Source organism: Mercurialis annua, linkage group LG6 (genome assembly GCF_937616625.2).
Source record: "Mercurialis annua linkage group LG6, ddMerAnnu1.2, whole genome shotgun sequence".
Classification (NCBI taxonomy): domain Eukaryota; kingdom Viridiplantae; phylum Streptophyta; class Magnoliopsida; order Malpighiales; family Euphorbiaceae; genus Mercurialis; species Mercurialis annua.
The window spans coordinates 5,767,893-5,793,430 of NC_065575.1; the positions used below are offsets into that span (position 1 = coordinate 5,767,893).

The 25,538-nt window shown below is 33.5% G+C and overlaps 3 protein-coding genes across 4 annotated transcripts; 2 read left to right on the forward strand and 1 right to left on the reverse strand.

The window, feature by feature from the left end:
- The first annotated feature begins 1,009 nt into the window (after positions 1 to 1,009).
- Positions 1,010 to 11,704, forward strand: LOC126653691 (uncharacterized). 2 transcript variants are annotated; one of them, XM_050347624.2, is made up of 14 exons: positions 1,010 to 1,137; positions 1,729 to 2,393; positions 5,289 to 5,370; positions 5,483 to 5,539; positions 5,842 to 5,897; positions 7,061 to 7,283; positions 7,485 to 7,568; positions 8,971 to 9,045; positions 9,165 to 9,248; positions 10,151 to 10,215; positions 10,293 to 10,533; positions 10,618 to 10,706; positions 10,934 to 11,048; positions 11,398 to 11,704. In XM_050347624.2, exons 2-14 carry the CDS (start codon positions 1,789 to 1,791, stop codon positions 11,437 to 11,439), a joined length of 1,818 nt encoding a protein of 605 aa, XP_050203581.1. In that variant the 5' UTR covers positions 1,010 to 1,137; positions 1,729 to 1,788; the 3' UTR covers positions 11,440 to 11,704. The 2 variants fall into 2 exon arrangements, with proteins under 2 accessions (XP_050203581.1, XP_055962222.1); XM_056106247.1 differs by lacking the exons at positions 1,010 to 1,137; positions 1,729 to 2,393 and adding an exon at positions 3,773 to 4,932 and having other exon boundaries at positions 5,020 to 5,370.
- A 587-nt stretch (positions 11,705 to 12,291) lies between these two features.
- On the reverse strand, positions 12,292 to 16,201 carry LOC130014706 (probable LRR receptor-like serine/threonine-protein kinase At3g47570). Its single transcript, XM_050347791.2, has 3 exons — positions 13,497 to 16,201; positions 12,593 to 12,974; positions 12,292 to 12,492 (listed from the first exon to the last, which is right to left on the reverse strand). Exons 1-3 carry the CDS (start codon positions 16,141 to 16,143, stop codon positions 12,456 to 12,458), a joined length of 3,066 nt encoding a protein of 1,021 aa, XP_050203748.2. The 5' UTR covers positions 16,144 to 16,201; the 3' UTR covers positions 12,292 to 12,455.
- Positions 16,202 to 19,950: 3,749 nt separating this feature from the next.
- Positions 19,951 to 20,940, forward strand: LOC130015676 (F-box/kelch-repeat protein At3g06240-like). The gene has a single exon (XM_056106310.1). It carries the CDS (start codon positions 19,951 to 19,953, stop codon positions 20,938 to 20,940), a length of 990 nt encoding a protein of 329 aa, XP_055962285.1.
- The last annotated feature ends 4,598 nt before the right edge of the window (positions 20,941 to 25,538 follow it).

Consider the following 25,538-nt stretch of genomic DNA (forward strand, 5'->3'; position numbering starts at 1 on the left):
AGTGGTTATAAGATCATATTGTGTGAATCAAAAATCAAAGAAACATAACCTTAATAAAGTTGGCTATGGCTTTGGAAAAATGGATAAACATTGACGAAAATATCAAACTCACCGACTTATAAAAGTCGACACAATGGTTATTGACGGTTAGTTCATGTTCGTCATTTGGTATCTCCATTTTAATGAAAATAGACGAATAAAATAGAAGATCTTTTAGTGGTTGATTTAATAGGAAGATGCAACATCACGACATAAATTATTCAGAACACATCATTTGATTTTGAATAGTTTAATTCAAACAATTAGCTCCAAACAAATTTAGATTTCGAGAGCAACTTTCATTAGAAGTGAATACCCTCATTAAAATAAGTGAGAAGTTCTCCAAAGTATTTTTGTTATTCCCCTCATCACATAAAATATATTTCAAACTTAGTGCATAAAATAATACAATGAGTTTACCGTTTAATAAAAAATTAGCATATAAAGCAATTTTTTTTATTTTTAATAATGAATTTCATATCAAAATCAAAATTATTTACCCACATCTAATTTATATAATTATCAACTCCACTGAAATTTGATGATAAATTCATGCAACAGTTTCAGGTTTCATTAAGGCAAATTAACAAATGCAAAACTGATGATAATTAAGCTTTAATTAAAAAAAAGTGAATTTCTAAAAGAAAAACCTGGAACAGATGTATCATTGTTGTCATTATCACAGAATCGTTCAGTCTAAAAAAGTGTTTTTTTTACTATAAATAACATTAACATTTTATTAGAATATAAATTAAAAATAAAATTATTTTAAACTTTTTTTTTCAAATAAAAAAAATATCAATTTAATTTTTAGGGTAGAGATGAAATATAAAAATTCAAAATGATATAATTGAACTTTTTCATGAGTTATAGTATAAATAAAAAAAATTACTTTAAAATAAAAAATTTCATTTATTAATAGATTAAACCATTATAGATGTATAAGATTGATCTTGGGCTGGCTAAAGAAGGCCCATTAAGGGAACCTCTATTCTCTTTCCCTAACCTATTCCAGTTTTCCTAACCCTAAACACAGCAGCGCCGCTCATCTTCATCTTCCTCTTCATCTGATTTTTGGTCTCCGATTGCTAAAAAAAGGTAAAAAGAAGCACGCCTTTTCCAAATTTTCAGGCGAGCTTAGGCGAGCGCTAAAGCGCATAAAGCGCTCACCTGACTGAAGGCGCCTCGACTGGATGGTCTAGAGGCGCCATCAGCCGCCTAGGCGCACCAGGCGAGCTCCTTTAACTACACTATTGACTATAATTTAGGTCCCTGGCAGTAGCTCACACAGATGAGTAGAGCTACTCAAGTAGACGTGGCACATTTTTTAATTTTTTTCATTTATAGCTTTTGGAATGGAATGTTTGGGATAGTGTAATAATTTAATTGCCGAAAATTCTTGCTAAATTATGCCAATTTTGATGTGATTTTATTTCTTTGAAATGTCATGTTTTAATCGAGGTCTGGCTGTAATTTCCTATCCAAATAGAACTGAATCTTATGTAATGTGTATTTGAAGTTAGAGAATTGAGTCATAGTAATTCAAAAATGTTCAAACAAGAAACTTCTTTAAATAGAAGTGAATTCAGTTCGTGCCTTCTTTGACTCTCAAACAAGTTGATATCTGTTTCATTGATTATTTTTGAAGCTAAATAGTTAATTGTGTTTTCTCCATATTTTTGGATGCAGCTGTAGAAGGTTGATTTGCTAGGTTAGTAGGCCACTAGTTTGATTAGACTATATTACACAATGGAGTTTGATGAGTATGATTACTTGGAGAAAACAGTTGAAAATCCTGAACCCCATAAGTCTAAGGAAACTGCCAATGGGAGTGATGTTGCTATGAAGTCCAGTGATAAAGATGGCAGCCGCAGTTCTAAACATAGGCGTAGCGAGAAAGATGATGGGGATGATGACCATCGTCGCTCAAAGCGCTCAAAATCTAGGGATGAATCTCGTGATCATGATCGGCATAAAGATCGGGAGTCATCTCGTCATCGATCACGATCTAGAGATGGAGAGAGGGATCGGCATCGTAGTAGCCGGGAACATAAAGATAGGGATAGAGGTAGAGGGAGGGAGAAAGATAGAGAGAGAGAGGAGAGAAATGGGAAAGAGCGAGACAGAGAACGGGAACGGAAAGAGCGTGATCGTGAAAGTGAAAGGGACAAGAGAGAGCGTGATCGTGAAAGTGAAAGAGACAAGGAGAGGGAAAGAGAGCAATCTCGCCGTAGCAGAAGCAGATCTGTTCGGCATCAAAGTGCGGATGCAAAGGAAAGAGAGAAAAGCCGGGACAGGGAGTTAAGAGAAAGAGAAAAAGAGGTGGAGCCCAGAGAACGTGACCGTGACAGCAGGTATTTATTTTTTTGGTTATCTTGTATTGTGTACATCTCTATCCTTAAATTCATGCTACACTTTTACAGGTGATATAATGCTCTATAAATGCATTATTGTTAGATTAAAACCAGAATATAGTTTTTTTTCCATTTATTTGTGTATGATCTGATTAGTGATCTGCTCTGCTTATGGTTGCCTATGCGGCTATGCATAATTCTCTTGGATAATTGTTACAACCTGTTAATTTTTCAGGAACTTTTTTAAATGAATGTTTAGCTATAATTTTATTTAGTGCCGAAACTATGGATATTTAAGCCTGCTCCTGTGCATATTCCACTATTGACTATGTAAATCTGGACTTTTATGTGAGTGCTTGAATTCTACATTTCAAGCTTGATTTGTATCATTTTCATAAGTTGTTCAAGTCTCTTCTCAGTCTTCTGAATCTATTATCAGTATTTTCTTTTTACATATTTGAGTCTTCTAATCAGCCTTAGCTGTGCCTAAATCCAACATAACCTACTTTCTTCTGTGCTCTTCTCACCCACTACCTCTCTCTCTGTCTATACATATGCTTATGCATGTGCTGAACTAGGTTTCAATGTAAAGTTTGGGAAGAAGTGGTGGGGGAAGGAAATCATATATACCTGAGTTGAAAAGTTTGTTTAAGTCACTATAAAATGGCGAGAAAGATGAGTTAAAAAAAAGATCTTCAAACTCCTTAATTCTAATGTCAAAAGAGTTTAATTATTTTTATAATTTCAAAAGCATATCATTTGTTATTTTTGTGCTCTTAGATGCCTGATTAATTTGCAGGACAGTGTTCTTATTAATTTTCCTTGAAGTAGAGTTCTTCATTCTTAATTTCGGGATTCAGTGTGTTCAACACATTTTTGCTAGCTTTGATGCTGGATAGGACGTGATTGGTTTCTCTCAATGTAGATAAATTGCATTTTGTTCCAAATATCTGAGTTCTAACTTGATGATGACAAGTTTAAGCTTTTCAATTTTAGACCAATTTCACATTTGTTTGGTGATTTATGAAGAATTTACTTGTACTATCTCGTTGCTTTTGTGTCCAGCTCTTTTGTCTTGTGGCTTTATATTGAATATTTAAAATTGGTTGATGAGTTTTAACCTTTGTCTTTGTCATAAAATTCCCTTTTGTCCTTCTCTTTCCTTGAGTATAATTATCTAACTCGAGGATTAAAAAGATCAGTTATGTGGAAATTTTCACTAGTAGCCTTTAGTTACATACAGTTTCTTCTATCATTGATGTCTTCAAACTTTTGAATATTGAACATTAGATTGTGGGAATCGCAGATGTGCTAGAGCAATCTTCAGATGGTCTTTCTGGCAATTGGGCCAGGCACAGGAACTCAGTTCACGGGTTTAAATGTTCCTTCATAGACTTTATGGGATCATATGCAAGATTGGGATTCAGTATTGAGGTTTTGGCTAGGGTGGTGATGCCTTGCTATGATTTCCATTATCCTCAACCATTGAACTTAGTTGCTTAATCGTATTTATTCTGTTGCAGAAATGCTGGTGAGAGTGATGGGCTTTGCTTAAGAGAAGTTCTTCATCTTCTGATGCATGTGGCATAATCAGTGTTCAGTGGGCTAAGATTGGTGTCTTTCTTTTTATTTTTTTATTTTATTTTCTTTTTACAGGCTAAAATGTTTTGTTGATATTTTCATGATTGCGTCTCTGAGCCATTTAGGATTTAGGGGAATAGCCCAGCCCAGTCCCCCCTCTTCTTTTTGGAGGGCCTCGGGTACTAACTTCTTTTTCAAATTTTACAGAGTCAAGTTCTCCAGCTGTTTTGATGGTCATTCTCAAATAAAGGACTTTCTGGACTTAATTTACAAAAATAGTACTTGTATCAAACAATAAGATCTTCTTTGTGGTGCATTCTTTTTGCGCTCAAATAATTAGATAGCTCCTTTAAGTATCTCCTTAGCTCAACTTATATCCAAATTCAGCTGGCAGATTTTTATTGGTTTTATCTTATTTTTTAATTTCTGCCCTCTTCCCATTCCCGTCATGGGGTTATTTCCCATTTTGGTTAATTACCCACACCATTTCTTACGGTTTTGAGTAGCATGACTGGTGGCATATTGCATTTATATTTATTCCGTGACACTATTGTGATTTGTCTAAAGTATTCATTAAGTATGCAGTTTTGTAAGTAATGTTATGACCCTAAATTTTAATAATAGGTCCTGCTGTTTTTTCATATGCTGTGACTTCCTTCTTGATGAAAAATTTGTGGTTGGTAAAATGCTATTATATAGTGATGACCTTGCATTTGTTTCTTTTATCTTTTGGGGTACTCTACTGTAACTGGAATTATAGTTGTTAACAGGTTTTAAACTATTGCAAATAGGTACTTTGGTATTGCTCTCGATACAACTTGATGATGCTGTTTCGATTTAAGATTATGTTTGTACAGAAGGTACAAATTTATAAATCTATTACTTGAACTTGAATATAAAACTGACTAGGTCTTGTCTCAGTTTTTCATTTCCTCTTAGATCCATCACTGTTCTCAAGGTTGGTTCTTATTATAATTAAATATGAAACCCTTAATTTTTTAGCATATCTAGTCCAATCATTTTAACTTTGTGCAGTTCTCTGCAGGACCTGTTACAAGAATTCGGCGTTTTTACTCATATTGAAGGAAATTTGATGTCATTTTGGGATTTATTTTTGTATTTTGCTTATCATGAAGCATTTCCCCCTTTATGAAAAAAATTTATTGTTCTTTCATCAAAGAGAACCAATCACTTCATGTCTTGAATTAAATTGCCTTGTGAATCCTGGTTCCTGGCATGTTTCTCAGCTGTAGTACTGTTTTCTTGTCGCTTCTGGTCATATTATGATGCAATTTTATTGTTATTATCCTGCAGAAGATATAGGGAGAAAAAGGAAGACGCTGTTGAGCCAGAAGCTGATCCTGAACGGGATCAGAGAACTGTATTCGCCTACCAGGTAAATGCAGGTTCATTAGAAATTGAAGTTGAATAATATAATCATGCCTTTGATATCTAGATACCATATCTTCTGTGACATCGACTCATGAATGGGTTCGCTTTCTGTACAGATATGTTTAAAGGCAGATGAGAGAGATGTCTACGAATTTTTCTCTAGGGCCGGCAAGGTTGGTATCTTTGTATTGTTACCAAATTCTTTTCATTTTTTGGCCTATGTTTTTGGTAATGTACATAATCTGTAGGTACATCTTCCCTGGGGTTTTAAAATTCCAACTGTATAAAATGAGATATAATGGTTTGTAATGTTTGCAAAATGGTGACAGGAGTAATCTAAAACGCAGGTCGAATTTCAAAGTGTTCATGAGAATTACTTTGTCTGGATTATGTGCATGCAAATTGATTTTTCAGTTGGTCTTCTTGATTAGTTTCTTTCATCTACTGGTTTAATGGCCTTATCACCATTTTCCAGGTGCGAGATGTCCGGCTCATAATGGATCGTAATTCAAGACGGTCAAAAGGAGTAGGGTAAGTTAAATTCAAACACTTGCCTGCGCTAAGTTTCTTCTAAATGTTTAATCCGTTATTATTTGCTATATCATGTCTTCTTTTTGTGAAGTTGACTTGATTGATCTTGTTTAATTGCAATGAAATCAATATTTTTGTTAGTATCCTATATATTACGACTCTTTTTCTGAGATTTGAGCTGTTTGATCTTGTTTAAACTCAACGAAACCTAAATTTATGCTGTTTTTGTTTTCTTATTTGTGTAGTTAATGAGTGAATAAAAATTTCTCAGTATTAGTTCTTTTTTTTATAGGCTTTAGGAATAGTGTCAAATTTTATGCTGCTGTATGGGTTGTTTTAAAATAGGACGTCACAAATTGAGTGCTTGAGAGCTTATGAATTGTATAATGGAATTTTGTGATGATCAACTTTTTGACGATCTTTTTTGGGTGGAATTGATTGTCTGAAACTATTGTAAAGACATGCAACCAAGTACCTTTTAGATGTTTATTATCAGAAATTTCCGGGATTAATTAGATTAATGTAAATTTTGCTGTTACATCTATAGGGTTGAGGCATTTTAATCTGAAGAAATCGTGTCCTCAAATTACACCTGCATGCCTTTCTCTCTTTTCCCAACCTCAAGTCTCTTTCTATTGATTTGGATTCCAGGTCATCTCATATGTTTTCGAACGTTCTTTATTTATTATTTTGAGAGAAGTGTTTTGTTCCCGCTTCATTCTTTTTGTAAACTTTTCTTTATTTAATACATATCCATGTCTCTGTTCGCGAGATAAGTAAATAAAAATTGTTTACTTTATTTATCAATTCAATAACTTTCTGTTGCACTAGAGGTGAAAAAGATCTTGGTTGCAAGCTTTTATTCAGTTTAGTCAGTCCTTTAGGAAATTAACAATAAAGGAACTTAAATCAAACTTGAAAAAAAAAACTAAGCTTCAATTGCTGTTATCACTTTCGAAATCAATGAGATGATTATGATCTTTGCCTGCTTGCTGTACTGAGTTAGTTAAGTCTGGTGTTGGTATGTTGATGCATGTGTTGCAGCATGTATATTAATACGTATTGCCTGTGAGAAACTTAGTAGTGGTTTTGATGTTATGAAATTATTGCTTATAGTAATTGTATTTTTTTTCTTTCACACTCTGATATCATTCGTCTTTCAGGTATATAGAGTTTTATGATGTTATGTCAGTGCCTATGGCCATCGCTCTTTCCGGGCAACCTCTTCTTAGCCAACCTGTAATGGTGAAACCCTCGGAAGCCGAAAAAAATCTTGTTCAGTCTACTACCACTGTGAATACCGGGGCTGGTCCGTACTCTGGAGGAGCCAGAAGGTTGTATGTTGGCAATCTGCATTTCAACATAACTGAAGATCAACTTCGTCAGGTAAGATGCTTCTCTCTGTCGATGGATAAAGCATGCATGTTTCTTTGACAACTTGATCTAGACTAGAAAAGAAGGATATGCAGATCTGGAGATAACTCATGATCAATTTGTGGTTGATTTGCTATCTGTTATTTTTAATCATTAAGTGACCGACCTATTGTTAGCTGTTAAATCTCATCTTATAGTTGTGCTGAATTTCAGGTTTTTGAACCATTTGGTATTGTGGAGTTAGTGCAATTGCCTCTTGATGAAACTGGGCACTGCAAAGGCTTCGGGTTTGTTCAGGTGAATTTAATGAAGTATATATTTTGTTTGCATTTGTAGCATTTTAGGGAACTCTAGATAATAAGTTTGATTTGATATCTTGTATTTATAACCCCCCTTTTCTCAACACCATAGAAGAAAATTGCTTTCATTGTCGAACTGTGTGGGTTTTGATTTGTGGTGGAAATATTGTTTAGTAAGAGTTACATGGAAAACATTTTCTAAGAAATTACTTTACATAATTATTAAAGTCGAAAGAAGCACCGAGGCGTGAAGGGGACCTAGCACCCTAGGTGAGAGGGGTAAGTTGAGGTGTGAACCTTTTAAGTAAGGCGCAAGAATTGCAAGATAAAATAAAAAACATCAACAGAAAAATATCAGATAATTATAACTATGATATTATTGTGGATTGTGATTTGTGATTTGTATTAGAGTAGCTAATTATGTCTTAGCAACAAAACATACGACAATACATACACAGAAACTGCAGTCCCATTAAATTAAAACATTAGCAACCAAAGACAAAAACAACAATAACCAAACAGGAGAATGACAGAGGAATAGGCAGTATGCATGCAAGATGAGAAGAAAAAAGGTTAGAAAATCAGAGGAAAAAAATAGAAATAAATCAGCTGTTGGTCTTGTAGAGAAAAATAAAGCCAGACCACTATTGATAAAGAAAGTCACCAACTCACTGATAGTATTTTTGAGTCAACTAAAGGCCAGAAATGGAAGGACTATCCACCAGCAACCCGAAAAAGGCATTTGTTTATTTCTGCCAACACAAGACTCCGCTGACAAGAAAAATTCTCTTGCAAGTTCGGGTTAAAAAATACCTTGTATTTATATATCAGGAAGTTGTGAATGCGTGTTGGCTGTGGTTCTATATCATTTCGCCGAATTTTCTTCTTCTTGAGAAACAGTAATTTTAAGGGAAAAAAAATCACAAAGGCGTGGCGTAAATGCGCCTTGATTGATGATCGTGGTGTATATGCCTTTGTAATATTGCCTCTCTTGGTTTATTAGGCATAAGGACACTTGCACCTTGTGTCTGTGCTACTTTATTTAGTGGACAATTAAAATTTAATTAAGTGGCGCTTGTAGTATTAGAAAATCTTATTTTTCTATCCAGAATGACTCTTAAGAAGAGTGCTTTGAACGGTTAGGCCTGTAAAGGAAAGCTCTCATAAGGCTTATATCTCCTTCTGATGACTGCTAGAGCCCATCTACATATTTTCTATGAACATTGTAGTATTACATGCGGAACTGTATGAATGGCGGTTATCAGTTTATTCATGACCTCACTGGTGGTTACTTTAGATTGATTAGTAAAAGTTAGTTGCTGTCGTAATTTGCTTATATAGTTTTTATGTACAATTGTAATAGAATTTATCAAAGCTAATAGTAATTTTTTCAATTGTAGTTTGCGCGTCTTGAAGATGCTAAGAATGCCTTAAATTTGAACGGCCAAGTGGAGATTGCAGGCCGGCCAATAAAGGTAAACATGCCTCTCTGTGTGTCCACTGTTTAACTAGTGGATTTAATAGAAGTACCTATATTCTTTCTACAAAACATTCTCATACTTTATGTCTCTTGTTCTGTTCTTTTAATTTTTAGGTGTCCACAGTGACAGATCAAGCGGGAATGCTAGAGGGTGGGGCGAATGCTGGTGATTTTGATGATGATGATGGTGGTGGCTTGGTTAGTAACACTTTTCTAATTGTTTCCTGATGTTTAAAGATTGTATTTGATGTTTATACAGAATTATGTTGAGTGGCATGTTGTTTGTGCTACTTCTTAAAGTCTTAAAAGGCTGTGTTGGCTGATGGGCCATAATGAAAAACAGAAATAAGAACTTTAGCAGCATCACCATTAAAAGCATACCCCTGGCTAAAGGCTCAAGAGTCGAGCGCTGGCACATTAATTATTTCATGGCTGTCTGCCTTAATGTTGCATATGTTTCTATATATATCTTGTAGGTTTGGATATAAGATATTTTATAGGGCATTTCTTTAATTTCTAAATCGTTGGAATAGTATATTATAGGTCTCTTATTATATTTAAGTTCTTAGTTAGGAGTTTTAATTAGTTTTGAATTTTCCTAGATATCATTGGTTTATCTTTTCCTAGTTTAGGATTACTTGTTTTAGTAGCATCAGGTTTCTATTTAATTTTTAAAAATCCATTCACAAAATATTCTACTTAATTTCACAAAACCTAAAATGTGACTACTGAAACCCTTTGAGGTGTGATTCTTAGAAGATTTCATTTTCCTTATTTTTCTTTACTATTTAGAAGTGAAATCTCTTATTTTATCATTATTTAACCTATCGAAACCCTCAGCGTTTACTTATATACCCATAGGATAGTTACTCCTAGGCTAGCTGTTCTTCATCAGGCACATGCCTGCATCCTGCTTCAGGACTCTTATTTCCCTTCAGTGCACCTTGAGTTTTTATTAGCAATACTCATTAGTATCGTAATTTGCTTATTTGCTATTATTATTTGCTTATTTGCTATTTTTGCACATCTAATATATTGTATTCGTTATGCATACTTCTGTGACCCAACTGAATCTAATCCAATTTTATTGTATATGTCAGTCTCTTAATGCACGTTCTCGAGCACTTTTGATGCAGAAGTTGGATCGCAGTGGCACCGCCTCAAGGTTCATGTCCAATAATTGTTGCATTTGTTTTTTCATTATTACGTGGCTGTTCTGACTTGTGCCGATTTTGATTGTAGCTTTACTGCTTCATTGGGAACATCTATTGCCAGTACAGGCCATGCAGGATCAGTAGCACCAATCCTTGGTGCTGCATCTGTTTTACCCCCTGTTGCTGCTCCACTTATGCCAGGCGTTGTTCCTGGTCTACCTGGACTTCCAGGTACTGTGCAGCTTGGTGGCGCTATTCCTTCTGTGGAGACAGTTGGTGTTCCAAGTGAATGTTTATTGCTGAAGAATATGTTTGATCCGACTGCAGAGGTTGGTTGACAATAATTTACATTCTTATGGTGTTGTCTTAGTTCTGCAATATTTTTTTTCTTATACCATATAATATCTTGGCAGACGGAACCGGACTTTGATTTGGATATTAAAGAAGATGTTCAAGATGAATGCTCCAAATTCGGGCGTCTGAAGCATATTTTTGTAGACAAGTAAGTTAAACAACTTCTCTCTGAGAAATGTTTGCCAGAAAAAAATGTTCATAATGATTTATGGAGATAGATGTATAATACAAAAGATTAATTGCCCAATAGTTACTCAAATTTTTAGATATGGTTATCCACATATCTTTTTCCTTTCCTAGTCAAATCTTAGATTTATTATTTTGTACGTACAAAAAGAAAATAATAGTGGCGATTTGACTGAATTCATGCAACAGGAATACTGCTGGATTTGTGTATCTGCAATTTGAGGATACACAATCTGCTATGAATGCGCAACGTGCCCTACATGGTCGATGGTTTGCTGGCAAGATGATTACTGCAACATACATGGTAATGTTAACTTTTGTCGGGTTCTTTAAATACATTAGTATTCCCTGCATTTGTTGGACTAAGTCCAGTGGCTTTAATTTTGTTTGGACAAATTCTACTAAAATGTTCAAAAAAATGGTTATCAAATAATATAGTAATTCATATGTTCAAAAAACTTATTTGTTATGAAAATATGATTTTTTGAAGAGAGAAATCTAATAATTTCAGATCTTCTAATATGCTTACCTCAAGCATAATTTCAACTTTTGCACATTAGGCATCTATTATGATTCTCTTTTTTTTTTCCTGAACTAAGGATACTGTTTTATATATTTTTATTTGATCACGTGGTAAAAATGTGTGTATTCAGGTGCCCGAAATGTACGAAGCTCAATTCCCAGAAAGCAGATAGATGCAGAGTTTGAATGTCGAATATGATGCAATTCTGGTTTCATTGAATTGCAGTGGATGTTTTCAATTTTCAATACTCAAGATATATATGAAAAAGTTGTAGCTAAAGCCTCTGTGGTTTTAGCTTGTATTTTTTTTTAAATGTAACTACTTCGCAATGTTAGTATCCCTGCTTGAAATTGTTATAAATTTCGTGTGGTCAACTTCAGAGTAGTGTCTTAATTACTTGATTGAGCTCTGTATTATATTAGTAATTTCTTGCTTTAGATCTCCTTCTATTGTTCCGAGTGTTGAGCAGATTTCTTAACTCCATTTTGAAATTCACGTGTTTGAGCATATTTTATCTCTACTCATACAAAATGCCTCTTTTGTGCCTGCAAAAACAACATATACAAGTTTGTTATTTGGAACGGCCTTCCATTAGAATTTTTTTGCTCATACCTAAATCTTGTTTTCCTCTTTTCTGTTCAATTTACTCTTCATTTCACTCAAAATGGATAAATTGAAATGATGATAATCACAATGTAAAAAGCTTATATTTTAGTAATTTTAATTTATTTTTGTTTCAAAAAATTCATTCGATACATATGGAGCAAACTAAATTTGTAGGGACTTTCACGAAATTGAAGTGCAAGTTAATAATTTTACTTACTAGTTTTGTTTAATTATTTTTGATTCATTTTGGCATATGTCCTTCAGGGACTGCATGTGTCCATTAGAATACACTATAATCCAATTCAGTGAAAATATTCAAAGTTCAGTATAAATTATTTTAGCACAAAACAAATAATTTTTCAAATCCTTTTCTACTTCATTATAAAACGCAATAGACAAAATGCACAAACTTGCCGACTTCTACTAACATTATTAGCCCTTTATTACAAATTTTATAATAAAATTACAATTTCGGATTAGCAAAAAATTATTGATAACCGTATAATTATACAAATCTTGCTTATTGTCCTAACCAAAATATCAAAAAATTTCAAATTTCTCTAAAACCATTTTTTGTTCATATCAGTTTGATCGCATTCCATCTCCATTCATATCCAACCTGAGGCAAAAAGCACACAAACAAAAGATTTAAGTTTAGCTTGGCATAATTCAAGCACAAATTTATTGTGGATGTGAGTAAAAAATTATTACTTATTTACCTATTGTCATCGGTGACTTGTTTTTTGATAGAAGAGAGTTGAGTAACAACATCACCAATATTCAAGCGTTCTTGTGGTGATTTAGAAGAACATAATATTCCAATATCGAGTACTGAAATCAAGCACTCAATAAGTCTATTTTTTCTCATGATGTTCCTGGAATAATGAAAATGACTCAATGGTTCTTCCTCCATTTGAAGAAAAGTGGGATCTGTAATGTCTGTCACTTGCTCAGGCAAAGAACTTCTGACAAAGTCATGGAGGCTTAGTCCCTCTTTAAACGTGTCATCAGTTGGTCTCTTTCCGGTGAACATCTCCAACAAGAGTATACCAAAACTAAATATGTCACCTGATGTAGAAGCAACATTTCCCATGCCATACTCTATAATAATACATCACCAATTGGTTATTTGCATTTGTTTCAATAAGCATAAAATCTAATTCTTGCACTAAATTATCCAACGAAAACTAGAATCACAGGTGTGAAAAGTTTGAGTGGTACTATTCTTTTCTTTCATATTTTATTCGGTAGTATCAAGTAGTATCAAATTAATGTTTTTGACAAACAATAATACCTTGCATTTTATATTCTAATTAGCTTACCGAATAGAATATATTTTTAAAAATATAACATCACATGACCATCTGGCCTGATGCCTTAAATTGCAATAGAATTTTATAATAAAGTGTCACAAATTACCAGTAGATTAGTTTTGATTAGAAAAATTAAGTACTTTGACTTGAAAGAAAAACTATATTTTTGATACTATTTTAACATGGATTGAAGTTTTACTACCAAATTAAAAAATAAAATAAAATTATGGTACCATTCACTCTTTTAACCCGATAATTTGAATTTAGTAAAGACAAAGATAATGGTTTAAAAAAATGAGGGCGTAGTTACCTGGGGGGCAGTAACCAATAGTTCCTACATCTGCAAGAGAGGTGGACTGATTTGGAGTAGAATTAATCATCTCCTTATGAAGGAACTTGACTAACCCAAAGTCACTTACATGTGCGGTCATTTCTTTATCAAGAAGAACATTGCTTGGCTTTAGATCACTATGAACAATCGGCAATATCCCTGCATGACAATGGAGATACTCCAAAGCGGAACTTACATCAATCGCAATATTCAACCTTTGAACAATGGTTAAATTCCTCGGATGATGTGTTGGATGCAGCCAATCGTCTAAGCTCCCGTTATCCATGAACTCATAAACCAAAGCTTTGAAATCGTTGCCGGCATAATCAACACTAGAACAAGCAGTGATTACTTTGACAAGATTTCTATGTCTGACATTCCTTAACACTTCGCATTCAGCTAAGAAACTCTTTGAAGCTCCTCGACGCATAAGATTAAGCACTTTCACTGCAATTACAAGTCCGTCTTGCTCAAGAATTCCTTTATATACAGACCCAAATCCACCCGAACCAATTAAATTATCCAAAGAAAATTCATTCGTCGCTTTAAGGAGATTTTGATAAGAAAGTCTCAATAAATTAGCATTCTCAGAATCGCACGACGATGAATCTTTTCTCCTCTTTCTTGAAAACCACAGAAATAAGCAACCAAGTATTGATGCTAATATTCCTGTAAACGCTGAAACTGTAATTATTACAGTTCGTCGTCGTTTTCTTTTCGGTTTCTGATCAGATTTGCATGAAGGAAGGCGAAATTCACTTATGCCACCACATAATCTCTTGTTTCCGACTATTGATGTTGCACTTGCATTATTAAAAATTCCTTCTATTGGCACCATACCTTCAAAATCATTATGCGAAATATCCAATGCTAATAAACTAAAGTTCACTAAGAAACTTGGAATCTGTCCCGAAACATTGTTGTAGGAAAGATTCAAGAACTGAAGGCCTCTCAATGCGCTTAAAGAAGAAGGAATAGACCCTTGGAAGAAGTTGTGACTGATTGATAATGCCTCTAGACTCATGCAACCACCAAGATCACTAGGAACATGTCCTGATAGCATGTTGTTATCAAGATATAATATTCCCAGTTGTTTCAAGTTTCCTACTTGGTTAGGAAGGGAACCATGCAAACGATTGGTAGATAAATCAATTCCCATTGATAATGAAGAAATTTCAAATATTTGTGGAGGTATGAGACCTGTAAGATTGTTATTGGAAAGATGTAACGCTAGTAACTGTTTGCAATTCCCTAAACTTGAAGGGATATTACCTTGAAGTTGATTGTCATGTAAATAAATTTGAATCAAATTTGTCAAATTTCCTAAAGACGATGGAATATTTCCAGTTAAATCATTACTGAACAAATAAAGTTTTGCTAAATTCTTGAGTTTTCCAACACCAGAAGGGATAGTACCTGAGATATTGTTGTTTGATGCAATGAATAGATTCAAGTTTATAAGGGAGTCTATACCAGTTGGGATATTTCCATGTATTTGATTGTTGTGGATGTAGATACTCTCGAGTTCCCGAGAAAAGTTAGCAATTTGTTTAGGCAGCATCCCTCCAAAATTGTTAACTCCCAACTCTAGTTGTCTTAAACGAGTGGCATTAGTTAGACCATGTAGAAACTTCAAGTCATCATCTTTTCCATTTCCAAAAAGGTTTTGACCAAGCGAAAGCACTGAGAGTTTATTCAACTTTCCAAAAGCAGGTACAACTCCAGTAAGCTTATTAACGGTTACTTGAAAGGATTCCAAATTTGATGCATTAGAAATTGAAGATGGAATGGATCCACTGAATTGGTTTAAAACAATTGAAAAGAATTGGAGATACGGAAGAGACACACCTAAGCTTAACGGAAGAGTCCCCTCTAAATAATTGTTACCCACGTCAAAAGCCTCAATCAAAGAGAGATTAAAGATTGAAGAATGGATGGTTCCTGAAAATTGATTATTGAAAAGAGCTAAAGTGCTCAAATTCTTTAGTTGACCTATGAATTCAGGTATAACTCCATGCAAATTGTTTCCACCCAGGAAGAGATACTCAAGAGATGTTAGATTTGCAATAGACAGAGGGATAGTTCCTGTTAAGTTGTTTTTGCCCAAAGATAAATCTTTCAGCCTCGTCAACAAGGTAAGCTCTCTAGGGATTTCACCTATTAGCTGGTTGCCATTTAAATTCAAGATATTAAGATTAGAACAAGAAGATAAGTTTGAAGGAATTTTGCCGCCAAGTGAGTTATTTGAAAGATACAATACTTGCAGTCTGCGCAAATGGCCAATTTCAGGAGGAATCTCATAGCTGAAGCTGTTATTATAGAGATATAATTTTCTTAGAAAGCTTAAATTGCCAATATGTGGTGATATAGAACCTGAAAGTTTCAGAGAGTGTAGACGTAACACTGCAACTCTTTGGCGATGTTGGCGTCCGCATACGACGCCGTACCATTGGCAAAAATGATGTGAGCTATTCCATGAAGTCATGACACCAAGAGGGTCAGTAATTTTAGCCTTGAATTCGAGCAAAGCTAGTCGATCCGTCTCATTGGTTGCAGCATGAAGTAAGGTAAATATTGAAAAGAGATGAATAGTAATAACAACAAGGCTCCTGCCAAAAATCCCCATTTTATTTGAAAGAGAGAAAATGGGACAAGTTATTTATTTGAGAGGATGGGTTTGTGTTGTTCATCACTGAGTAAGCAGTATTTATAGAGAGTAACAATATAGTAGTAGAAACCAATTTTGATGGAATTTAGACTTGTTTTGGTCGTATTGGTAGACTTGCAGAAATAATTGTAAAGATCATTTAGAAACTTCAACTTTGCACAATGTGCCAACTAAGTCCTTTCTTACCTTTACAATTCAATAGACCCACACCTTATTGTTTTTAGATTAATCTGGTCTTTCCTTGAAACATCTGTTTCAAATTTCAATTGCCATGTAAGAAAAATCAGTTTACTGCTCAATTTACGTCATGTATTTAATTATGTTATTACAATGAGCTCGCAATCTAATATTAACGGAGTACTATATATTTAAACAGATACTAGTTTTTTTTTGGTGTCTTAAGTATACTTAACATTGCTCTTTGAATATTCTAATTATAAAATTTAGTAACTTTTTCTACAATCAAACCCATAACTTGGTCATGACTTGATTTTATAGTTAATGTGGAGTTTGAATATTCTAAGCATCAGATTGTTATGTGGTTGTGCTTCAAGTCATTGCCCCTATTCCACTCTGATATTGATATACTTCATTGAGTACCATTTATAGAAATGAATACCAATTTAGATACTTGAACTTTGCACCTAAGTTGCACGGAAACGGAAATGGAAACGGCGAAACGGATTTTTTCAAAATATAGGAAACGGAAACGTGAGGAAAACGTGTAAATAGTAAAAAATATAGGGGTATATTTATAAATATTAAAAGTTATAAAATTATGTAATATATATATCTATATCTATACTTCTATACTATATATAAAAGCACGGATGGGGGGGGGGGGGACAGGCAAATTTACTGAATAATCCTTTCCAGTTTACTACTAAATAAAGGTTTTATAGTCATTGACTAATTAATTATTTAATTAATCACTATTGTAGTTAAAGTCCTAATTAGAATAGGTAGCTAAATTATCTCCAATTTAATTTATAGTATGTCAAAATAACTAAATTGTCTCCAAATTAGTAGAAATACCTATCTTTTAGTTTGATTGAACTACAAAATTAAAATACTGTATTTGGTCAATATATTATTATTTAAATTTCTATCTTATTATTTGTAAAAATATTATTATTAAAATTAAGTTAATTATTTAATTATGGTTATTATAAAATCAAAAGAAGAATAAATTTAGTATGGAAAAAAATTTAATAACCGAGTATATTATATTTATTTTTACAAAAAGTCTTAATTAATTTAATATTAATTATAAATAAAAAAATTGATATAATTATAATAAATTTACTAATATATTCATTGAGAAGTTACGTTACGAGCCACGTGCATAGCACGTAATGCGAAACTAGTATATATATATATATATATAATTTATTTCCATGTAAATAAATTATTATAACAATTGATAAGATAAATTAGTAGAATATATAACAAATATAACATATCATTAAATTCCATAATAAAAAAGTCTATGATTTGAATATATAACAAATACTCCTATAACATATCAATATTCCATATTTATAAAGTCTATGGATGATTGATTAGATACTTAACCTTTTTTAGGGTTTTCTTTAATTATTTAAGCATTTTTTTTATATAGGAAACGGGTTTGTTTTTAGAAAACGAGTTTCCAACTTTTAGTATTTACAGAAACGAGCCCGAAACATTTCTGAGAGTTTCGGAAACGGAAACGTTTCGGAAACGGAAAAACTCACCCTACATAAAGTTTCCGTGCATCCTCCTGCTAAGTCCCTTTTAACATTTACGATTACAAATAGTGTTATTTTGGTCTCTTTACTTTGCTTTTCATCTGAAAACTAAAAATTGTCATTTGTTCATGTATCAGTAGAGCATTTTGTTGTTGCATTTACTTTAGATAATTGAATTGTTTGGTCGGAGAATGGTTTGGTTAGGCTGAAATCATTCCGTACTCTCACATTCAGCCTCCTTAAGAAAAGTACCTTTGAGATGTTTATTATTAGAAATTTCCTAGATTATGTAAATTTTGCTGTTACAACTTACATCTATAGGTTTGAGGCATTTTAATCGGAAGAAATCGTGTCCTCGGATTGCACATACATGCCTTTCTCTCTTTTTCCGACCTCAAGGCATTTTAATCGATCATCTCGTATGCTTTTGAACGTTCTTTATTTATTATTAGAAAAACCCATTCCAGATCCTTAAACTGTACCGCTTTTGATTATCTGGTCTTTAAATTAATTTTGGTCTTTTACTAGTCCCTAAACTATACGGGTTCGTGACTTCAGGTCCCTAAATGGAAGTCTGTTAAAAGTGTTTATTCACACTCTTTTTTTCTTGAGTAAACCCAAATTACTAATCCACGTAGCTAGGAAGCCACATGGACATAGAACAAATCTGACTGGAAAAGATTGAAAAGATTCGTTTTGTGTAAATAAAATCAAAACATTTTCTTTTTTCAGACACGACATCATTTCACTTCATCTGAAATCAAAAATGTATTTTAAATGTTATGGGTATTTTTTTTCTATTTTCACGTCAGCAAGTTAACGGTCGTTAGTTAAAGTCATAGACAAAAAGACTTTTTTTGTTATGTGTTGTGCTTCAAGTCATTGCCCCTATTCCACTCAGATACTGATAGATTTGTTTTGTCATTATTGGTAGACTTCATTCAGTACCATTTACAGAAATGAATATCAATTTAGATACTTGAACTTTGCACAATAGGCCTGCTAGGTCCCTTTTAACATTTACGATTACAAATAGTGTTATTTACTTTGCTTTTCATCTGAAAACTAAAACTTGTCATTTGTTTCATGCATCAGTAGAGCATTTTGTTCTTGCATTTACTTTGGATAATTGAATTGTTTGGTCGGAGAATGGTTTGGTTAGGGGCGGATGGAAGACAATTGTGGGAAGAGACTTTTTTAATTTGGCCTTATTGGTATTCATTCAGTACTCTCACAAGATACGTATTCGGTTTAAATGAATTTTCACAATTTAAATTTGCAATTACATTCGAAATACAATATTCAATTTATTTTATTTTATATAAAATTAATTTTATGTTTAAAATTTCGAAAAACCCTATACAAAAATTCCTTTTCAGATGATTTTTAAATAGAATTCATTTAGAAATCAAATGAATTTTGCACTAGAATTGATCCAAACAGGCTCTTAATTTCACTCCTCCTTTGGATTTTAAACATTGCATATTTTGAGCCTGATCTAAGTTCTTCAAATCCGGCTTTTGGTAAAGCTTTTATCAAAATATCTGGTAACTGGTCAACATCTCCACAATGAACAATTGAAACCTCCGTTTTCCTGCTTAGCTTCCAAAGCAAAGTCATATTTAGTTTTAAAATACTTTGTTTGGCCATGAAAAACTGGATTTGTTATCGCAATTCCAAACCTTAGCATATGTATAGGATATCCTACTTGGTTATGAGTATTTAATTTATAAAATATATTTATTTTTATTAAATTATTTCATTTAAAAATACTTATTTAAAATTAATTTAAATTAAAAATATTAAAATAATAAGTAATCAATTGTATATATATAAATTTCTTAATTTTAAATCAGAGTTTAAAGAAGAATTAAAAAAAATTAAGAAATATAGAAATTTTGCGCTACCGGAATATACAACTAAAAAATTCACTTGTGTCTGCAAATTGTGGAATTCTATTATCAGAACTCCTGATTTCATCTCAAACCACATTCACACTACTTTCTCATCAAACAATCATCACCATTACATCCTTATGCTTCACTCTAATAGATCTATCTACCCATATTCAGTTTCAAAATTACAGTGCCAATACTCTATGCATTTCGACAACAAAGATTTCGATCAGCTCCTATCTGTCCGACCACTCTTCAACGAAGCCGAAGTCTATACTAATGAAGTGGTCGGCTCGAGTAATGGTCTTGTCTGCCTCTTTTGTGTCTATGAAAACAATAACCAGTTTATAAGTGTTATCAAATACAGCCAGTACATAGACAAGTTGGTTATTTGGAACCCTTTCATTAGAAAATCTTTTATGATACCTGAACGTCCTTGCTGTTCTCCTCCTTTAGGTTCGTCTGATTCAAAATTAATCGGGTTTGGCTTTGATTCAAGATTGAATGATTACAAATTATTAGTGGCTCATTATTTGATTAGCTCTATTAAGGGCGTGGTTCTCTATTCACTCAATTCTAATTCTTGGAAGAAAATCACTAATGCTACTCCCAGCTGTAGATATTACATAGATTTTTTTTATTCCTCAGCTTTTGTCGTCGATGGTAGATTCTACTGGCCAATGCTTAATAAGAATTTGAGGAAGATGTTACTAGTCTTTGACTTAAGAGATGAGATGTTTGGAGAGATATCATTGCCTGCATATTTAGAAAATGACCGCAGTACAAATTTGACAATTAAAACGTTTGGAGAATCATCCATTGCAGTTATTGTTCGAAATGGTTTCTATGAGTATGATATATGGGTGATGAAAGAGTACGAGACTCGCGAATGGATGAAGTTGGCAAGAGTCGGAAAACGCTGGAGAGAATTTTCAAATCTACTTGAGTTTAGAGATAATGGTGAAATGTTGATTTATTTTTTTAAAAGGCAACGTTTAGCCTCGTATTCTTTAAATGGACACATGAAGAATCTATTGGCTTGGCGCGGTGAGAAAGATGGAAGATGGCCTTCTTTTGCTTATAGGTGTGTGGAGAGCCTAGCATTACTTGACAAAGGTAATGATTCATGAGAGATTGCGGTGTACTGTCATCAAGGCGGTTCTCACGGACGATTCTTGTTTTTCAGGCTAGGTGGCTCAGTTTTACTCGACAAATCAGATGGTAGTAACTAGTTATTTACTTTGATATCGCGTGTTCTTATTTATAAATTTATTGCAATAAAAACTCCTGATTTTGTTGAACGCTTTTCTGAGCCATTCTGTGACATTCTACGTAGCATTCTACATTACTTGCAGTAGCCTGCTTGTATATTGAATTTTCTTTACTTTTCTGTTTGGTTTAATGATAAAAACTTCTATAGTTGAGTTTTTTCATAAGTAAAATTGCCAGGTTATTAGTTGGATATTGACTGAGTTATTTTGTAGTAGCTAGTATTTAGATATAAAGGTTTTGTTGTCTATGTGTAATTACTGCAATTTTCGGCAACCAACCTCAATTAACCTCTCTATTATACCTAAAAATTAAATAGGCTTTCTTTGTTCGGCCAGTGCGACGTACCGGTGGATCACAAGGCCGTTTCAAAACCGCTATTACCAATTCAGGGGTACTTTTTTTTTAACTGAATAATGTCATTTAGTCAGTTTTCTAATCAAAGGATTAGCCATCTGCTTATTTTTAATTTTTTTTAAGTCAAACGACTATATATTATATTTCTTTAAATTGACTGTAAAATAATTTTTTTAAGTCAGTCTTCTCCAATTATTTGCAAACTCACAGCATCTGATTCAATCACCATTTGATAACTCCACAAAGAAAGGACAAAATAAATAATTCATAAAAAACACAAAAAATAAAAAAATAATAAAATTAATATAACTCATAAACGATTCCATTTTAAATACCCGGTTATGGATAGTAATTGTAAACTCACAATCAATGCTACTCGAGCTTGTCGAGATAAGGACCGATCCCGCATCCATACGATCCTTACAAACAATCAACGGGTGAAGAGACACAACTGATCCCACTTTTTCACTAATAAAGTTGAAGAGTTTTGTTAGCTAAAACAGCGAATTAACAAAGAAACAGTAGCTCGAGGCGTGAGAATTTTTCACTGGCCTAAAAGTATATTTCGCCGTTAAGCTTATACCCCAGGATACATCGAGTTCTTCAACTTATATGAAGTTGGAACAGAAGTAGCAGTGAACAAAATATTTGATACGATTTTCGTATCCCACTAATCCAGCCATGATCTGATTTGTATTTTAAATTTTAATTAACAAGTAAAATGAATGTAGACATAAAAGAGGTTAAGTTAAATAAAACCGAAAATGTTAGTGGAGGTTCCTTAATCAAAACGTGGTTAATTAAATGAAAACGTTTTAATTAAACTCAGATAATAAAACTTAGTCAAAGTTTGTTCCGGATTTTTAGGCTTCAACCCAAAATAATTTTACATATGCTAAAATAGGCCCTTCTCATATAAGGCTTTTATTATTATTAAATAAATAATAAAACCGGGTTGCAAAAAGTTTAGTCAAGCCCACTTGACTTTCATCCCGAACCCCAACCCACAAGCCTACTCTTAAGAGGGGGGGGGGGGGGGGGGGGGGGGGGGCGCGCGAGCCCATTGCTTCCCCTTCAACACAATTATTAGCCTATAATGCCTTAACCATTATAAACACAAAAGAAAGGCTCTACACTTCCCATGTGGGATTTGTGTAGTTTTGAAATAACACAAAAAGCCAAAATAAGAATAAGACAAGCAAAAACAATTTTTACAACAATCCCCCACTTATTTCAAAACATAAAAATACTAGCTGGATTAGTTTCTTTAATAAATATAAATGCATCAGTTTCGGTGTCTTTTGGACTATGAACCAAAACCTGAATAGAAGAGGTATAACTCACGGTAAGCTTGGTGAAGTTTTAAACTTCTATGAACCAAGAATTCCATTTGTAAGCTATAATTCTCAACCATCACATCATACTTTCCACAAACTGCTACTCAACGCGGTTTTGCGCTATTTAGGCCGTGCGCGTGCCTGGATATTCATGAGTGCTCTAACGACTTAGCCACGAGTCATATAGGAGCGGCCCCACTCCACACTCATATAGGTGATTTCATCAAGTTTATATAGCAACTAAATATAAACTATCCTTAAGGACTATGAAATCATTAAGAGTTACAAACTCAACCTCACAATAGTTGCTTCTAGTACAACACACACCATAGGAATGAACTAAATCAAAATTTAGTACTAGCAGGACTAACACATGACTTGTTATTACCCGTATGAACCAAATTCATGGGATCTCCAATCACAGAGGTCGGGTTACCATCACGGTTAATACTCAAATTGGCACAAGTCCCATTCCCCTCGATGTTTCAAGGATCATTTTCCTTCCCAAAGGTTTAGTCAGAGGATCGGCCAAATTCAGCTCTGACTTCACATAATCAATGGACATAATTCCATCCTTTTGCAATTGCTTTACCACATCATGTCTTAGACGTAAATGTCTATTCTTTCCATTGTAAGCTTTATTCTTAGCAATGGCTATTGCCGCTTGGCAATCACAATGCATAGACACTGAAGGAGTTGGTTTTATTCCCAAAGGAATACTGACTAAGAAGTTTTTCAACCACTCAGCCTCATTGCCAGCTAATTCCAGAGCTATAAACTCGGACTCCATAGTAGATTTGGCAATTAACGTTTGCTTAGATGATCTCCAAGCAATCGCACCTCCTCCAAGTGTAAACACATAACCACTAGTGGATTTTGTCTCATCTGAATCAGAGATCCAGTTAGCATCACTGTACCCTTCTAGTACAGCGGGAAATCCACTGTATAGGATACCATAATTCATGGTTCCTCTCAAATATTTCATTAGTCTGACAATGCCATTCCAATGATCACGGTTGGGATTATGAGTATATCTACTCAATCTGCACACAGCATAAGCTATGTCAGGTCGAGAGAAATTCATTAGATGCATCAGACTCCCAATAACCTGAGCATACTCAGTTTGAGCTACAGGATCTCCTCTATTTTTCATTAATTGAGTGTTAGCATCATAAGGAGTACTCACAGGTGTGACATCAAAATGTCCAAACTTCTTAAGAAGTTTCTCAACATAATGTTCTTGTGATAGTATAATACTATCACCACTCCTTATGATTTTAACACCCAAAATCACATTTGCTTCACCCATATCTTTCATATCAAATTGAGAAGCAAGAAACGACTTTGTCTCATGTATTATACCAAGGCATGTACCAAAGATAAGCATATCATCCACATACAAACAAATGATGACAGACTCACTTTCAATCACTTTAGTATAAACACATTTATCAACATCAGTAGAGGAAAACCCATCACTAATCAAAACTTGGTCAAATTTCTCATGCCATTGTTTAGGAGCTTGTTTCAAACCATATAATGATTTCAATAGTTTACAAACTTTGTTCTTTTGTTTTGAAACAACACAACCCTCGGGTTGAGTCATATAAATTTCTTCTTCTAGTTCACCATTTAAAAATGCAGTTTTAACATCCATTTGATGAATAAAAAGTTTATGAATCGAAGCTAAGGCAATTAAAACTCTAATTGAAGCAATTCTAGTTACAGGGGCAAAAGTGTCAAAATAATCAATATTTGGTTTTTGAGAAAATCCTTTTGCAACCAATCTAGCCTTATATTTTTCAATTGAACCATCAGGATTCATTTTTCTTTTGAAAATCCATTTACAGCCAATGGGTTTTGCGCCAGGAGGCAAATCAACTAAAACCCAAGTATTATTTTGATTAATTGAATCAATTTCAGTTTTAATAGCTTCTTTCCAGAAAACAGACTCAGAAGAAGAAACAGCTTCATTAAAATTCAAAGGTTCGTCATCAACCAAATACGTATAAAAATCATTTCCAAAAGAATTTTCAATTCTTTGTCTTTTGCTCCGTCTCAACTCCTCAGTAGAGTTCACTGTTATATTTTCAGTTTCATTTTCATTAACAGTGGGCATATGAGAAATTGACTCAGTTTTTAGTGGATACACATTCTCAAAAAATTCAGCATTTTTAGTTTCAACAATTGTATTGCAATCAAGTACATCACTTTTCAATACAAGGAACCTATATGCAGCGCTATGTTCAGCATACCCTATAAACATGCAATCAGAGGTCTTAGAACCTATTTTTCTTTTCTTAGGGTCAGGCAACATTACTTTAGCTAAACACCCCCACACTTTTAAATATTTCAGGTTAGGTCTATAACCTTTCCACAGTTCATAAGGTGTTTTTCCAGTTTTCTTATAAGGTATTCTATTCTGTAAATGACATGCAGACAGTATAGCTTCACCCCATAAGTTATCACTAGCAGAGGAACTAACTAATAAAGCATTCATCATTTCTTTTAAGGTTCTGTTTTTCCTTTCTGCTACGCCGTTAGATTCAGGTGAATATGGAGGAGTTATTTCATGTATTATTCCTTCTTTTTCACAATATTCATTAAATGCTATATATTCACCACCTCTATCTGATCTAATTCTTTTAATCTTTCTATTAAGTTGATTTTCTACTTCAGCCTTATAAATTAAGAACATATCAAATGCTTCATCCTTATTTCTTAATAAATAAACTCTGGCATATCTAGAGCAATCATCTATAAAT

Bases quoted from the DNA above. Each gene is read 5' to 3' on its own strand.
- LOC126653691 (XM_050347624.2), top strand. From the start codon at position 1,789: ATGGAGTTTGATGAGTATGATTACTTGGAGAAAACAGTTGAAAATCCT. The intron at 5,540-5,841 runs GTTGGTATCTTT...ACCATTTTCCAG, and splicing joins TTTTCTCTAGGGCCGGCAAG to GTGCGAGATGTCCGGCTCAT. The intron at 5,898-7,060 runs GTAAGTTAAATT...TTCGTCTTTCAG, and splicing joins AGACGGTCAAAAGGAGTAGG to GTATATAGAGTTTTATGATG.
- LOC130014706 (XM_050347791.2), bottom strand. From the start codon at position 16,143: ATGGGGATTTTTGGCAGGAGCCTTGTTGTTATTACTATTCATCTCTTT. The intron at 12,975-13,496 runs GTAACTACGCCC...GTATTATTATAG, and splicing joins TATTGGTTACTGCCCCCCAG to AGTATGGCATGGGAAATGTT. The intron at 12,493-12,592 runs GTAAATAAGTAA...TTTTTGCCTCAG, and splicing joins CAAGTCACCGATGACAATAG to GTTGGATATGAATGGAGATG.
- LOC130015676 (XM_056106310.1), top strand. From the start codon at position 19,951: ATGCTTCACTCTAATAGATCTATCTACCCATATTCAGTTTCAAAATTA.